The sequence below is a fragment of the Pseudophryne corroboree genome, chromosome 11 (genome assembly GCF_028390025.1).
Source record: "Pseudophryne corroboree isolate aPseCor3 chromosome 11, aPseCor3.hap2, whole genome shotgun sequence".
NCBI classification, from domain to species: Eukaryota; Metazoa; Chordata; class Amphibia; order Anura; family Myobatrachidae; genus Pseudophryne; species Pseudophryne corroboree.
The window spans coordinates 16439072-16456376 of record NC_086454.1 but is presented as its reverse complement, the minus strand read 5'-3'; the positions used below and the strand labels follow the sequence as shown (position 1 = coordinate 16456376).

Here is a 17305-nt window from a genome sequence, read left to right as displayed (position 1 = left end):
GGGTGGGTGGCATTGATCATAGTGTCCCCTTGTCATTTTATTTATTATACTATATCGTTCATGCCCGCATTCCCCTGTATCCTGTCGTTGCCAGAATTGGCCCGTTGGCAAGCGAACCACGGGAGCGTGCAATAGCGGGTACACACTAGACGGTGTGCCTGATATGTTGGTCCAGTACGCCGAATCGGAAAACATATCGCCAAGTGTGTACTCAGATTAGAGACTTGTAGTCAGTCATTGGTTAGTCAGAGGCTGTGAAACTACAAGTCCCAGCATGCCAGGCCAGCCATTGCCTGCAAAGACAAGCAGGGACTTGTAGTTCCACTACAGATTCGCCAGGTATTGTAGAACAACGAGATCCAACTTATAAATGCAATTATTATTATTATCATTATTTATATGGCGCCACAAGGTATCCACAGCGCCTCACAATACAACTGAACATTAGAACATAGGGTGCCTGTAACAAAATGCTACAACCAGACACAGGATGGGGTAAATGGGGAAGAGTACAGAAATAAATTAGCTTGGTGGAGGGGCCGGAGAGAAAGTGACCAGGCCCACTGATACGATGCACTGCGACTGCACACTCCCCATGTCTCCAGCTGTTGCTTTCAGCTCAGTTTCCGGCTCCTATATTGACATGTTATCAGTAATGGCGGTGTGGTCGGTGTGGTCTAATTTAGGACATCTGCCCTAACAGCAGAGCCTGAAACTTTAGCAAACATCGATAATTTGCATCTAGCGGTCAATGCTTTGCCATCGGGTCAATGCTTTGCCATCGATGGTTGAGTCCCATAATGACGCGTCAAAGGTAATTTAACCCTTTTCCGCGTGCTGCTTAGCTGTGCCATCCTACTATGATTGGCCCACAGCGGTCACGTGTTTCCACTTGTGACACCCACGGATGATTCACTGACCATCGGCCTTGATTGAAAGCGCTGATTGCGCCATTGATAGGTACCATCGAAGGAGAACCACTTGATGGCCATCCTCACACTAGTTCAACATGGGTGACTGCAACCTACATGAAAGAGTTGATTCAATTGCAGGTGATGCCGGTGATGCCTGCAATCGAATGCATATGGTGGTAGCCTCAGCATCGCGTGTGTCCCATCCCTATGGTGCATCAAACATAACTACGGGATTTTGGGGTAAAATCGGGGGCGGTTTGGTGCGCTGCTGCAAGATCCCTGGCATCGCCCGCAACTTAACTGACTCCAAAGTGGGAAGTCCAGTATCATTGTATACCTGATGGAAGGGGTCATGCTGGAGGCGCTGTAGTAATAGTCACATACAGTATATCCCAGCTAGATACTTAAGGGACGATTTATCACCATCCGCCTCTGGGGATGTGCATGTGCTGTGATAATATTGGCTCAGTCCACAATGTGACCATTAATTACATTCCATGGATGTATCAATCATCGCCTGCAGGGACAGAGCCTGCGAGAAAGCTCTGTTGCTGTGAATGTCCTCTGCAGCATTATCGGGGTATCTGTCATGAAATTGACTCTAATTGACTCTCAGTATGTGCTGCGCATGCACCGCCACTGGCAACATCACCGCCGCCACCACCGGCCGCCGTTCATGCAGCAGCACAGACGCACCCCGATGACTGAAGCCCTGATCACAAGTCCCTTGGTGTAAGTGACTATACATATATGTATACATATATATTTTTTTTTTCATAGTGATCAGCTTGTGTGTCCAGCGGATCACGAAAACTGCTCCAAAAGCCCTTTAATACATTCAGATGATACTAAAATAATAACAGAAAAAGAAAGGTTAATAAATCTGCTACTTAGAAACAGCACCAGAGATCAAGTATCATCAGCGTGGATGCTGCACAGTACAGGCTGCAGCACACAGCGTGTTACACAAGACCAGGTCACCGGGTTCATAGCCGCAGTAGCACACTCCTCTAGGACCCAGCGGCCGCAGTGACAGAGTTCAGCGCTGCCGCCACGCCCCCTGTATTTTGCACAGGGTGCGGTCCTTCCCCGATAGGTCGCAGCGCGCAGTGATTGACAGGCCGCGGGTCCAATCAGAGAACGACTCTTCTTCGCACGCTTCGGCGTCCAATCAGGGCGGCAGCCGCACGGTTGTTGTGGGCGGGGCGTGGTGCGGGCTGAGGGCGGGGCTTAGATGTGTGTAGAAAACAGCGATTGTCCGGAGACGCCGCAGCCCGGAGCAGCAGCAGGGATCGGAGTAGGGATCGGTGGGACCGGTAGGCGGACATGTGCAATGTGCAGCAGGCGGAGGGGGCCACCAGACCGGGGCCCCCGGTGTGCAGGAACCTCTTCGGTCCGGTGGATCACGCAGAGCTGAGCCGGGAGCTGCGCAGCCGGCTGCGGGAGATGCGGGAGGAGAGTAGCCGCAGGTGGGACTTTGACTTCCAGAGAGGGGTCCCGCTGCCCAGCAGCCGCTACGCCTGGGAGGAGAGCCGGCTGGAGGCTGTGCCCGCCTTCTACAGGGAGACCCCCGGACACCTGGAGACCCCCAGCCCAACTCAGTGCCCCCGGGGGGAGCCGCCTTGCCCGAGCCCCCCACTCTCCCCGGAGATCCCCAGCCCCTCACTGTCCCCGGAGCCCCCGCAGCCTGGTCCCACCACCGGCACAGCATCCAAGAAGAGGTCCCAGCCTGCAGCTCCAATCACAGGTACGTGTGTGCCCCCCCCCCCCCCCCATACTGCTACACTGCTACCCCGGCTGCTGCTGTGCCTGTTACCCCCCGGCTGCTGTGTTGCTATGTTGTTGGCCCGGCTGCTGTGTCTGTTGCCCCTGCCCCTTTGTTGCTATGTTGTTGCCCCTGCCCCTTTGTTGCTATGTTGTTGCCCCTGCCCCTGTGTTGCTATGTTGTTGCCCCTGCCCCTGTGTTGCTATGTTGTTGCCCCTGTGTTGCTATGTTGTTGCCCCTGCCCCTGCGCTGTTATGTTGTTGCCCCGGCTCCTGTGTCTGTTGCCCCGGCTCCTGTGTTGTCATGTTGTTGCCCCGGCTCCTGTGTTGTCATGTTGTTGCCCCGGCTCCTGTGTCTGTTGCCCCGGCTCCTGTGTTGTCATGTTGTTGCCCCGGCTCCTGTGTTGTCATGTTGTTGCCCCGGCTCCTGTGTTGTCATGTTGTTGCCCCGGCTCCTGTGTTGTCATGTTGTTGCCCCGGCTCCTGCGCTGTTATGTTGTTGCCCCGGCTCCTGCGCTGTTATGTTGTTGCCCCGGCTCCTGCGCTGTTATGTTGTTGCCCCGGCTCCTGCGCTGTTATGTTGTTGCCCCGGCTCCTGCGCTGTTATGTTGTTGCCACGGCTCCTGCGCTGTTATGTTGTTACCACGGCTCCTGCGCTGTTACGTTGTTGCCCCGGCACCTGTGTCTGTTGCCCCGGCTCCTATGTTGTTGCCCCGGCACCTGTGTCTGTTGCCCCGGCTCCTGTGTTGTCATGTTGTTGCCCCGGCACCTGTGTCTGTTGCCCCGGCTCCTGTGTTGTCATGTTGTTGCCCCGGCACCTGTGTCTGTTGCCCCGGCTCCTGTGTTGTCATGTTGTTGCCCCGGCTCCTGCGCTGTTACGTTGTTGCCCCTGCTGTAACGTTGCTGCTTTGTTGCTTCATGATTACATGGACTGTAATATTGTTGCCCGGCTCTTACGTTGTTGTGTTGTTGCCCGGCTCTTACGTTGTTATGTTGTTGCCCCGGCTGCTACGTTGCATGGTGCTCAGCCCGTTAGATTGCACCGTGAGTGTCACTCAGATACACAGCTGCTGTCACTGATTGTATCCGGGATCCCACGCTTACTCTGATTTGTTGTCGTTGTGTTGTTACACTTGTGCTTACACTGACATGTCATTGTGTTGTTACACTTGTGCTTACACTGACTTGTCATTGTGTTGTTACACTTGTGCTTACACTGACATGTCATTGTGTTGTTACACTTGTGCTTACACTGACATGTCATTGTGTTGTTACACTTGTGCTTACACTGACATGTCATTGTGTTGTTACACTTGTGCTTACACTGACATGTCATTGTGTTGTTACACTTGTGCTTACACTGACATGTCATTGTGTTGTTACACTTGTGCTTACACTGACATGTCATTGTGTTGTTACACTTGTGCTTACACTGACATGTCATTGTGTTGTTACACTTGTGCTTACACTGACATGTCATTGTGTTGTTACACTTGTGCTTACACTGACTTGTCATTGTGTTGTTACACTTGTGCTTACACTGACATGTCATTGTGTTGTTACACTTGTGCTTACACTGACATGTCATTGTGTTGTTACACTTGTACTTACACTGACATGTCATTGTGTTGTTACACTTGTGCTTACACTGACTTGTCATTGTGTTGTTACACTTGTGCTTACACTGACATGTCATTGTGTTGTTACACTTGTGCTTACACTGACATGTCATTGTGTTGTTACACTTGTGCTTACACTGACATGTCATTGTGTTGTTACACTTGTGCTTACACTGACATGTCATTGTGTTGTTACACTTGTGCTTACACTGACTTGTCATTGTGTTGTTACACTTGTGCTTACACTGACTTGTCATTGTGTTGTTACACTTGTGCTTACACTGACATGTCATTGTGTTGTTACACTTGTGCTTACACTGACTTGTCGTTGTGTTATTACATTTGCGCTTACTCTGATTTGTTGTCGTTGTGTGGTTACACTTGTCATCCTGGTTGCGCTCTCCTCCTGTGTGTTGCATCACCCGGGGAAGCCCAGCCCTGTGACTGTTAGAGCCGGAGTAACCCTACCTCCAGTGCACACAGTGCTCCATGGCTACACGCTGTGTTTTGGGCTATACACCCTGTAGACCCGGCAGCAGGGAAGGGGTTAATAAGAGTGGCCCCTCCGCACACCCAGTAAATTACATTGTAGCTGCCTCCCGCCAGTGTGGGGTGATCTGCAGCCTGCCGAGATCCTGACTCTGGCCAGCCCCCCCCCCCCCCCCCTCTTCCTCTAGCCCCCCCTCACCAGTACAATAGAATTGCTGGCACAGCAGTTTGTGCTGCTGATCCCAGCTGAGCCGGGCCGTGTCTCGCTGGTGCTGAGTGCTGAGCCGGGCCGTGTCTCGCTGGTGCTGAGTGCTGAGCCGGGCCGTGTCTCGCTGGTGCTGAGTGCTGAGCCGGGCCGTGTCTCGCTGGTGCTGAGTGCTGAGCCGGGCCGTGTCTCGCTGGTGCTGAGTGCTGAGCCGGGCCGTGTCTCGCTGGTGCTGAGCCGGGCCGTGTCTCGCTGGTGCTGAGCCGGGCCGTGTCTCGCTGGTGCTGAGCCGGGCCGTGTCTCGCTGGTGCTGAGCCGGGCCGTGTCTCGCTGGTGCTGAGCCGGGCCGTGTCTCGCTGGTGCTGAGTGCTGAGCCGGGCCGTGTCTCGCTGGTGCTGAGTGCTGAGCCGGGCCGTGTCTCGCTGGTGCTGAGCCGGGCCGTGTCTCGCTGGTGCTGAGTGCTGAGTCGGGCCGTGTCTCGCTGGTGCTGAGTGCTGAGTCGGGCCGTGTCTCGCTGGTGCTGAGCTGTCGGGTCAGGGGAGAAGATTGAGCGGATTTACAGCACAAATAAAATGACTTTTAATGAACTTTTCCTGCAGGCTCGGTGTCTCCTCGCACTGTCCACAGATGCAGTATCTGCAGTGCCGCTCTCGCATGTCAATCCCACCCTCCACAGATGCAGTATCTGCAGTGCCGCTCTCGCATGTCAATCCCACCCTCCACAGATGCAGTATCTGCAGTGCCGCTCTCGCATGTCTATCCCACCGTCCACAGATGCAGTATCTGCAGTGCCGCTCTCGCATGTCTATATCCCACCCTCCACAGATGCAGTATCTGCAGTGCCGCTCTCGCGTGTCTATCCCACCCTCCACAGATGCAGTATCTGCAGTGCCGCTCTCGCATGTCTATATCCCACCCTCCACAGATGCAGTATCTGCAGTGCCGCTCTCGCGTGTCTATCCCACCCTCCACAGATGCAGTATCTGCAGTGCCGCTCTCGCATGTCTATATCCCACCGTCCACAGATGCAGTGTCTGCAGTGCCGCTCTCGCATGTCTATCCCACCGTCCACAGATGCAGTGTCTGCAGTGCCGCTCTCGCATGTCGATCCCACCCTCCACAGATGCAGTGTCTGCAGTGCCGCTCTCGCATGTCTATATCCCACCGTCCACAGATGCAGTATCTGCAGTGCCGCTCTCGCATGTCTATATCCCACCGTCCACAGATGCAGTATCTGCAGTGCCGCTCTCGCGTGTCTATATCCCACCGTCCACAGATGCAGTATCTGCAGTGCCGCTCTCGCGTGTCTATATCCCACCGTCCACAGATGCAGTATCTGCAGTGCCGCTCTCGCATGTCTATCCCGCTCCTCCAGTGTCCAAAACATTAATGTTTTATTGTTGCTGATTTTTTTTTTTTTGCACAAGTCTGGGCGTCCTATTCATCCACCCCACCGGCGCTGCTTTATTTCTGCTAGCTGGTGGTCGCTGTACGTTTCCTTCTACATGTTTCCATAAGGGCATATCGTGAACTCGCTGCTGTCTCATTAGGTTCCGTGTCTTGTGACCAGCCTGATCCGGTATGGGGTGCACCGGAGGATGGAATGTCCAGTATTCTATCCGTTGTGTCTGGCTGTATATGCTGATCCCTGGCCGGTAGCGTTACACTGTTACCCCCAGTCCCCTTCCCTCCGCTGGTAGAACTGTAGCCGAGTGATAGTTGCAGGGATCCAGTTCTGCTTTGTCTTTGTAGCCACACCGGAGCCTCCCCGTGGTAATGACCCCCGGTGACTGTACAATACCTAGTCTGAGACAGTCACCCACCAGTAACACCAGGGTTCCGTTTTGCTATTTGTATGTATACGTCCTCTTGTAACTTTTATTTATTTTGCTTTTCTCTATCGTCCTAAGTGGATGCTGGGGTTCCTGAAAGGACCATGGGGAATAGCGGCTCCGCAGGAGACAGGGCACAAAAAAGTAAAGCTTTTACCAGATCAGGTGGTGTGCACTGGCTCCTCCCCCTATGACCCTCCTCCAGACTCCAGTTAGATTTTGTGCCCGAACGAGAAGGGTGCAATCTAGGTGGCTCTCCTAAAGAGCTGCTTAGAGAAAGTTTAGCTTAGGTTTTTTACTTTACAGTGAGTCCTGCTGGCAACAGGATCACTGCAACGAGGGACTTAGGGGAGAAGTAGTGAACTCACCTGCGTGCAGAGTGGATTTGCTGCTTGGCTACTGGACACTAGCTCCAGAGGGACGATCACAGGTACAGCCTGGATGGTCACCGGAGCCGCGCCGCCGGCCCCCTTGCAGACGCTGAAGAGAGAAGAGGTCCAAAATCGGCGGCTGAAGACTCCTGAGTCTTCATAAAGGTAGCGCACAGCACTGCAGCTGTGCGCCATTTTCCTCTCGGCACACTTCACACAACAGTCACTGAGGGTGCAGAGCGCTGGGGGGGGCGCTCTGAGAGGCAAATAAAAACCTTATTAGAGGCAAAAAATACCTCACATATAGCCCACAGAGGCTATATGGAGATATTTAACCCCTGCCTAACTTCAAAAATAGCGGGAGACGAGCCCGCCGAAAAAGGGGCGGGGCCTATCTCCTCAGCACACAGCGCCATTTTCTCTCACAGAAAAGCTGGAGAGAAGGCTCCCAGGCTCTCCCCTGCACTGCACTACAGAAACAGGGTTAAAACAGAGAGGGGGGGCACTGATTTTGGCGATATTGTATATATATAAAAGATGCTATAAGGGAGAAACACTTATATAAGGTTGTCCCTATATAATTATAGCGTTTTTGGTGTGTGCTGGCAGACTCTCCCTCTGTCTCCCCAAAGGGCTAGTGGGTCCTGTCCTCTGTCAGAGCATTCCCGGTGTGTGTGCTGTGTGTCGGTACGTGTGTGTCGACATGTATGAGGACGATGTTGGTGAGGAGGCGGAGAAATTGCCTGTAATGGTGATGTCACTCTCTAGGGAGTCGACACCGGAATGGATGGCTTATTTAGAGAATTACGTGAGAATGTCAACACGCTGCAAGGTCGGTTGACGACATGAGACGGCCGACAATCTATTAGGACCGGTCCAGGCGTCTCAGAAACACCGTCAGGGGTTTTAAAAACGCCCATTTACCTCAGTCGGTCGACACAGACACAGACACGGACACTGAATACAGTGTCGACGGTGAATAAACAAACGTATTTCTCATTAGGGCCACACGTTAAGGGCAATGAAGGAGGTGTTACGTGTTTCTGATACTACAAGTACCACAAGAAAGGGTATTATGTGGGAGTGAAAAAACTACCTGTAGTTTTTCCTGAATCAGATAAAATAAAATGAAGTGTGTGATGATGCGTAGGGTTACCCCGATAGCAAATATTGGCGTTATACCCTTTCCCGCCAGAAATTAGGGTACGTTGGGAAACACCCCTTAGGGTGATAAGGCGCTCACACGCTTATCAAGTGGCGTTACCGTCTCCAGATACGGCCGCCCTCAAGGAGCCAGCTGATAGGAAGCTGGAAAAATATCCTAAAAAGTATATACACACATACGGTGGTTATACTGCGACCAGCGATCGCCATCAGCCTGGAGATGCAGTGCTGGGTTGGCTTGGTCGGATTCCCTGACTGAAAATATTTTATTCATGTAGAGCATTTAATAGGATGCATTCTATATATATGTATGTGAGATGCACAGAGGGATATTTGCTCTCTGGCATCAAGATAAGTGCGTTGTCCATATCTCCCAGAAGATGTCAGGGACACGACAGTGGTCAGGTGATACAGATCCCATACGGCAGATGGAAGTATTGCTGTATAAAGGGAAGGAGTTATTTGGGGGTCGGTCCATCGGACCTGGGGACCACAGCAACAGCTGGGAAATCCAACCTTTTTTACCCCAAGTTACATCTCAGCTAAAAAAGACACCGTCTTTCAGCCTCAATCTTTCCTTTCCCATGAGGGCATGCAGGCAAAAGGCCAGTCATATCTGCCCAGACATAGAGGTAAGGGAAGTAGACTGCAGCAGGCAGCCCTTTCCCAGGAAAAGAAGCCCTCCACCGCGTCTGCCAAGTCCTCAGCATGACGCTGGGGCCGTGCAAGCGGACTCAAGGTGGGGGGGTAGTCTCAAGAGTCTCAGGGCGCAGTGGGATCACTCGCAAGTTGACCCCTAGATCGTACGAGTATTATCCCAGGGGTAAAGATTGGAGAGTCGAGACATCTTCTCCTCGCAGGTTCCTGAAGTCTGCTTTACCAACGGCTCCCTCCGACAGGGAGGCAGCATTGGAAACAATTCACAAGCTGTATATCCAGCAGGTGATAATCAAAGTACCCCTCCTACGACAAGGAAAAGGGTATTATTTTTCCACACTATATTGTGGTACTGAAGCCAGACGGCTTGGTGACACATAGTCTAAATCTAAAATGTTTTGAACACTTACATAAAAGGTTCAAATCGAGATAAAGTCACTCAGAGCAGTGATAGCGAACCGGAAAAAAGGGGACTATATGGTGTCCCTGGACATCAAGGATTACCTCCATGTCCAAATTTTGTCCTTCTCATCAAGGGTACCTCTGGTTCGTGGTACAGAACTGTCAATATCAGTTTCAGACGATGCCGTTTGAATTATCCACGGCACCCCGGGCCTTTTTACCAAGGTAATGGCCGAAAAGATGTTTCTTCAAAGAAAAAAAGGCATCTAAATTATCCCTTACTTGCACGACCTAAAAAGGGCAAGTTCCAGAGAACAGTTGGAGGTCGGAAGAGCACTATCTAAAGTAGTTCTTCGACGGCACGACTGGATTCTAAATATTCCAAGAATCGCAGCTGTTTTCCGACGATACGTCTGCTGTTCCTAGGGATGATTCTGGACACGGTTCAGAAAAAGGTTTTTCTTCCCGAGGAAAAAGCCAAGGAGTTATCCGACCTGTCAGGAACCTCCTAAAACCAGGAAAGGTGTCTGTACATCAATGCACAAGAGTCCTGGGAAAAATGGTGGCTTTTTACGAAGCAATTCCATTCGGCAGATTCCATGCAAGAATTTTCCAAAGGGATCTGTTGGACAAATGGTCAGGGTCGCATCCTCAGATGCACCTGCGAATAACCCTGTCGCCAAGGACAAGGGTATATCTTCTGTGGTGGTTGCAAAAGGCTCATCTATTGGAGGGCCGCAGATTCGGCATACAGGATTTGATCCTGGTGACCACGGACGCCAGCCTGAGAGGTTGGGGAGCAGTCACACAAGGAAGAAACTTCCAGGGGGTATGGACGAACCTGGAAAAGTCTCTTCACATAAACATTCTGGTACTAAGAGCAATCTAAAATGCTCTAAGCCAGGCGGAACCACTCCTGCAAGGAAAACCGGTGTTGATTCAGTCGGACAACATCACGGCGGTCGCCCATGTAAACAGACAGGGCGGCACAAGAAGCAGGAGTGCAATGGCAGAAGCTGCCAAGATTCTTCGCTGGGCGGAGAATCACGTAATAGCACTGTCAGCAGTGTTCTTCCCGGGCGTGGACAACTGGGAAGCAGACTTCCTCAGCAGACACGATATTCACCCGGGAGAGGGGGGTCTTCATCCAGAAGTCTTCCACATGCTAATAAACTGTTGGGAAAGACCAATGGTAGACATGATGGCGTCTCGCCTCAACAAGAAACTGGACAAGTATTGCGCCAGGTCAAGAGATCCACAGGCAATAGCTGTGGACGCACTGGTAACACCTTGGGTGTACAAATCAGTATATGTGTTTCCTCCTCTGCCTCTCATACCAAAGGTATTGAAGATTATACGGTGAAGAGGAGTAAGAACAATACTAGTGGCTCCGGATTGGCCAAGAAGGACTTGGTACCCGGAACTTCAAGAGTTGGTCACGGACGACCCGTGCCCTCTACTTCTGAGAAGGGACCTGCTACAACAGGGTCCCTGTCTCTTTCAAGACTTACCGCGGCTGCGTTTGACGGCATGGCGGTTGAACGCCAGATCCTAAAAGGGAAAGGCATTCCAGAAGAAGTCATTCCTACCTTGATTAAGGCAAGGAAGGAAGTCACCGCGAAACATTATCACCGCATTTGGCGAAAATATGTCGCGTGGTGCGAGGATCGGAGTGTTCCGACGGAGGAATTTCAACTGGGTCGTTTCCTACATTTCCTACAATCAGGATTGTCTATGGGTCTCAAATTGAGATCTATTAAGGTTCAAATTTCGGCCCTGTCAATATTCTTCCAAAAAGAATTGGCCTCAGTTCCTGAGGTACAGACTTTTGTTAAAGGAGTACTGCATATACAGCCTCCTGTGGTGCCTCCGGTGGCACCGTGGGATCTAAATGTAGTTTTAGATTTCCTCAAATCCCATTGGTTTGAACCATTGAAAAAGGTGGATTTTAAATATCTCACATGGAAAGTGACTATGTTACTGGCCCTGGCTTCCGCCAGGAAAGTATCTGAATTGGCGGCTTTATCTTATAAAAGCCCTTATCAAATCTTCCATTCGGATAGGGCAGAACTGAGGACTCGTCCGCATTTTCTCCCTAAGGTGGTATCAGCGTTTCACCTGAACCAACCTATTGTGGTGCCTGCGGCCACTGGCGACTTGGAGGACTCCAAGTTGTTGGACGTTGTCAGAGCCTTAAAAATATACATTTCAAGGACGGCTGAAGTCAGAAAATCTGACTCGCTGTTGATACTATATGCACCCAACAAGTTGGGTGCCCCTGCTTCTAAGCAGACGATTGCTCGTTGGATTTGTAACACAATTCAACTTGCTCATTCTGTGGCAGGCCTGCCACAGCCTAAATCTGTTAAGGCCCATTCCACAAGGAAGGTGGGCTCATCTTGGGCGGCTGCCCGAGGGGTCTCGGCATTACAATTCTGCCGAGCAGCTACGTGGTCGGGGGAAAACACGTTTGTAAAATTCTACAAATTTGATACCCTGGCAAAGGAGGACTTGGAATTCTCTCATTCGGTGCTGCAGAGTCATCCGCACTCTCCCGCCCGTTTGGGAGCTTTGGTATAATCCCCATGGTCCTTTCAGGAACCCCAGCATCCACTTAGGACGATAGAGAAAATAAGAATTTACTTACCGATAATTCTATTTCTCGGAGTCCGTAGTGGATGCTGGGCGCCCATCCCAAGTGCGGATTATCTGCAATACTGTACATAGTTATTGTTAACAAATTCGGGTTATATTGTTAAGGAGCCATCTTAAAGAGGCTCTTTCTGTTATCATACTGTTAACTGGGTTTAGATCACAAGTTGTACGGTGTGATTGGTGTGGCTGGTATGAGTCTTACCCGGGATTCAAATTGCCTCCCTTATTGTGTACGCTCGTCCGGGCACAGTACCTAACTGGAGTCTGGAGGAGGGTCATAGGGGGAGGAGCCAGTGCACACCACCTGATCTGGTAAAAGCTTTACTTTTTTGTGCCCTGTCTCCTGCGGAGCCGCTATTCCCCATGGTCCTTTCAGGAACCCCAGCATCCACTACGGACTCCGAGAAATAGAATTATCGGTAAGTAAATTCTTATTTTATCTTCTTTTGTCTGTTATTACATTATTGTTATTGGTTATGATATATATATTTATTATCTCTGATGTGTATGCATTCATCGCTGCTTCTTGTTTTCGTGCAGACTTTTCCCCAGTGCGAAAAAAGACGAAAGTCCAAGGGCTCTGTGAGAAGTTGCGCTCGTTGTCCCCCATCCCCACAGAGCACACGCCGCGCAAGATGTGTCGATGAACCAGGTACAGAAGCACCGACCTAAGCGTAGTCTTCCTCAGAGGCGTGGTTGTGTACTACCTGCATCTTTGTGTTTCTTCTGCGTGTGATTGCACACGGATCACCCCCCTCCCCCCCATCTCGTGTCTTGACCCTCTACTGCATGGGTCTTCAACCTGTGACCCTCCAGCTGTTGTGGAACTACACATCCCAGCATGCCCTGCTCAGTTTTAGCATGCCTTAATAGCAAAACTGTGGCAGGGCATGCTGGGAGGTGTAGTTCCACAGCAGCTAGAGGGCCGCAAGTTGAAGACCCATGCTCTATTGTGTGTATGACAGGTTCACTTGTAATTTAATTGTAGTATATTCCCCTATTAGTAGCTGGACCCTATGTTGTGCAAATGGTTAACCGCATGTACCTCCTGGGGTTCTAAATTTAAAATCGGCCCTATAACCCCCCCCATAGTTGTTGGGCATATATACCGGTCCTTTCTAGACATCTAGGTGAGATGTATCAAGCCATGAAGCGAGATAAAGCAACCAGTAATTTGTCTGGCACTGTTCTGAAATTACAAGTAAAAGTCATTGGTTGCCTTGGGCAACATCTCCACTTTATCACTCTCCAAGGCTTGATACATCGCCCCTATAATGCACAGATACCCATATCCCTCCATCGCCTATTACTCATAGTAGTTTTAGGGCAAGAACAAACCTCAGATTAAATGGACCTCCAGGGCTTTCATATATCATTCCAGAATCACTGTGACCTAGACACTGTACCGTATGTTTTGATTGGCTGGAACAGCACCACTTAGTAAATGTTGACCATGCGCCCACTCCCCTCCCCCGATGTTGACTTTGTCCGCTGAGCAGATAAATCCTCTCCGGAGATGAGAGATCGTGGACTCGCTGTAGTGTGAGATCTACTAGTGAAACAGTCTAGCACATAATAATAACTTGCGGCCCCGGAAATGTTTTTAAATCTCCATTCCTCGGAACGCAGAGGGACTAGTCTTACTAGGGAGTAACACAAAAAAAGAGTAACTTTGTTTCTGGAGCAAACCATGCTGCAATGCATTTATTATTCTGCATGTCGGGTAAATACCGCCTGCTTTTGCATGTAGCCCACAAGTGCTGGGCAGCTTTATTGTTGCATTGCAATTTAGATTAGCATTTGTAAATGCCCCTCCCAAATCCAACTCTGCCCATATTACATCTGCCCCACCACTGTGCAACATGGTTTTACCAAGGTGCAACGTTACTGCTCTTTCCTTGCTTTGAATCAGCCCCATAATTGTTTTTTTAATGCAGCCATCCTATAAATGAAGCTATGGGTGTGACGCTCTGCAAAGATTAGTCTCACAGTTTCCTATGTAACTCCTTGCCTTTTCCCTGTGATCTGTTTTCCAACACTGACCAATAATTTCCTTTTTTCTTACTCTCCGCAGATTTGCACTTAGAAAAGCTGGCCAAACCTCCGCAAACATGGAGGCTGGGAGTCGCCGGATTATCTCGCTGAGCTGTGAAAATAAAAATTCATTTTTTTCCCTTTATATTCTGTGGACAAACAGAGAGAGAGAGAGAGAGAAGGGGACCCTTTGCATTAAGCCGCCCCTGACCGGGCGTGTGTGCGCTTACGTTTGCTCTTTATCATTATACCCATTTAATATGTGTATCGTGTTCAGGAGTGTGTATTTTGCACGTGTGTGCAATGTATGAATACACCATTGTGTGTGGGTTTTTTGTCTCTTTTATGTTTTGAGAAGTTTACTAACTTATATTATCTATTTATATAAGTGTGAATGAGCCTGTTGTGTTTCTCTGGCACGGGGAGATGCACTATATTTACTTATTTGCAAAGTTTGAATTTATTTTATGAAAATATTGAACTGTATGTATCTGCAAAAACTGTTGTGCATTTATTTTGTAAAATATAGCGTCTGTGAAACTCTGCTTATAAATGGCGTTGATCATGCTATAGTCTCAAGCAGCCAGGAGGTGGCGCTAGTGCTCACTATGCAAAAAAACAACAACAAAAAAACAGTTTGTAGCTGCTTTCTGTACGCTGGCGATGTCTGTAGTACAGTGGCTCATATCCTTCCTGGGGGTATATTTACTAAAGGTTGATTTTTGTATGTTTTTGTTCGATTTTAGATCGATGTTAAACCGATTTTAATTGATATTGGGCTTCCAGGGTTAAAACACACATTTACTAACATTTAAGAATTATTATAAAAAATAATCTGCTCGTAAATGTGTGTTTTAACCCTGGAAGCCCAACATCGATTAAAATCGAACAAAAACGGACAAAATCGCCCTTTAGTAAATATACCCCCTGGTCTTTGAGCTCACAACAGTTTGGAGAGTGGACTCTCTCGCTCTAGAAACCGAGAATTTGTCTTTACTGTTTGGTTCCCCGACCAGAAGCTGACGTTCTAATCGGGTCATTATTTGCAGAATTGCTTTTAAGGCTCCAAAATGTGCCTGTACAATTCAACAAAGGCATGGGTTCTGCAATGACTTTAGTGGTCCCATGTGCACTATTGCTTGTGTGGCCCTAGAGAGCACCTGCCGTCTGTCCTAGCCGCTCTTTCTCCATGCCCTGGAGCACGTGACTGTCCGGTATAGGGGAAGCTGCCCTGGGAGGGAGCAAAGGGAATTCTGGCAGCTGCCGCAGATATCCTTTCCTGCAATCTGCTTATTGCATTGATCATGTGGGGCTACATAAGGTGAGTGTTCAACCTGCGCCACTCCATCTGCTGTGACACTACACATCCCAGCATGCCTGCCACAGTTTTGCTATTAGGGCATGCTGGGATTTGATGTTCCACAGCAGCTGTGGGGCTGCCGGTTGAATACCACGGCTATATAATGTTCCGACCTCCACAGCAGGTTGGCGCTTAGACAGGTCATGTTCAGCAAAGGAATGCGTAAGGGGCAAATGACAACTGGGGCAGGTATTTGATGGGGCAAACAGATGACTGTGTCACAGGGAAGAAATAACCTATAACTGACCAATGAAATAATTGCCCACTTCAATTCAGTGTCAGACCACCCGTGCTCCTACCAGTAATGCAGTGTCGCTACAGTCAGAGGGCTGGGGACCACTGCTTAAACACGGCGTATGTACTATCAGAGTGCGATCCAGCAGCTCCCAAGTGCCCGGTATGTGCCAAGCCTACGGTCATGTGATGCTCTTCACCCTCCTGCTTCAGCTGTTTGCGTCTTCATTTTATAATCTATTAAGAGGCCAAAAAGCTGCGGTATAAAGACGGTGGCATAGTGGCGTAAGCGTGCATTTATATGTTATATAATATGGGTAATGTAAATTAATATTTTATGTACCTAAAATGTGCAAAATTCAGATACTCATGAAAACGGCATAATTACAATGTACCACCCAGTACACACACTGGCGATGGATTGTTTATTACGTACAACTAAGTATTACTGCTTTTATTACATACAACGTATCGGTGACACTGGTGCTATTTACTGTGCGTTTTGACCATTTTTGCTCATCAGCTGATGCATGCATAGGGGATGATGGGCACAGTGCCACCTGCAGGTAATAAGAAGGCACTGCAGATTATCCATGATTGTCTATTAGTGAGCAGCCGTATGTGAGTTCTCAGGAACACAAACAGCTGATTCGTTGCCATGGACATCTGTTCTCCTTCAGCCATGTTATTAAGCAAGCCTTTATGTGCCAGAGGACGGAATAAAAGGAGCCAGCGGAGCCTTACGGAAGACAAAGGGCCAATTCAATGCTAATGCGTGACGTGGGTTGTGTGTGCTGAGTCTGCAGGGACAGTGCGGCCTATGTCAGACGTACAAACGCACAACACAAAAGAGCTTTTCTTCTACACTTGTCATCGTATGAATAATATGTATATTTCATGTCTCTATCATTTGTCATGCCGGCTTATCACTGCCTGTGAGCTAGAATAAAATATAAGCAGTTTCCGTCTATGGTGTCTTCCGCTTTCTGCTGCGTCCTGATCGCAGTATTGATCATTGTTTTGTCGCCTTTTTAAGGTTCTGCGTCTTTAATCACCTGGTTTTCCCTTCCTGTCCGTCGCTGTGTCTTTGTGTAACATAAACATAGTATCTGAGGTTGAAAAAAGACAATTGTCCATCGAGTTCAACCTATTTGTGGTCTCCTATGCATGATGATTTGACTAAAATTTCTGACTGATGCTGCTGTCAGCCGTTGCATTTTATCCCTATTTATAGTAACTATAATGCATGACTATGCACCATACCCCTGGATATCCTTATCCATTAGGAATTTATCTAACCCATTCTTAAAGGTGTTGACAGATTCGGCCATTACAACTCCCTCAGGCAGGGAATTCCAAACACGTATTGTCCTTACCGTGAAAAAGCCTTTACGACGTATTGTGTGGAATCTCCTCTAACCTAAGCGAGTGTCCACGAGTCCTCTGTGTTGATCTAACCAAAAACAGGTCCCGCGCAAGCTCTGTGTATTGTCCCCTTATATATTTGTAGATGTTGATCATATCCCCTCTTAGTCTCCGCTGGAGATGGGCAGTGTGGATGGGCAGAGTTGTCTTTGGTTTATTTCCGCTTTTCCTTGAGGTCTG

At 49.3% G+C, this 17305-nt stretch overlaps 1 protein-coding gene across 1 annotated transcript; it reads left to right on the top strand.

Moving 5' to 3' along the window:
• Nucleotides 1–2141: 2141 nt before the first annotated feature.
• Nucleotides 2142–16668, top strand: LOC134970316 (cyclin-dependent kinase inhibitor 1B-like). Its single transcript, XM_063946307.1, has 3 exons — nucleotides 2142–2661; nucleotides 12613–12724; nucleotides 14147–16668. Exons 1-2 carry the CDS (start codon nucleotides 2241–2243, stop codon nucleotides 12717–12719), a joined length of 528 nt encoding a protein of 175 aa, XP_063802377.1. The 5' UTR covers nucleotides 2142–2240; the 3' UTR covers nucleotides 12720–12724; nucleotides 14147–16668.
• Nucleotides 16669–17305: the final 637 nt, after the last annotated feature.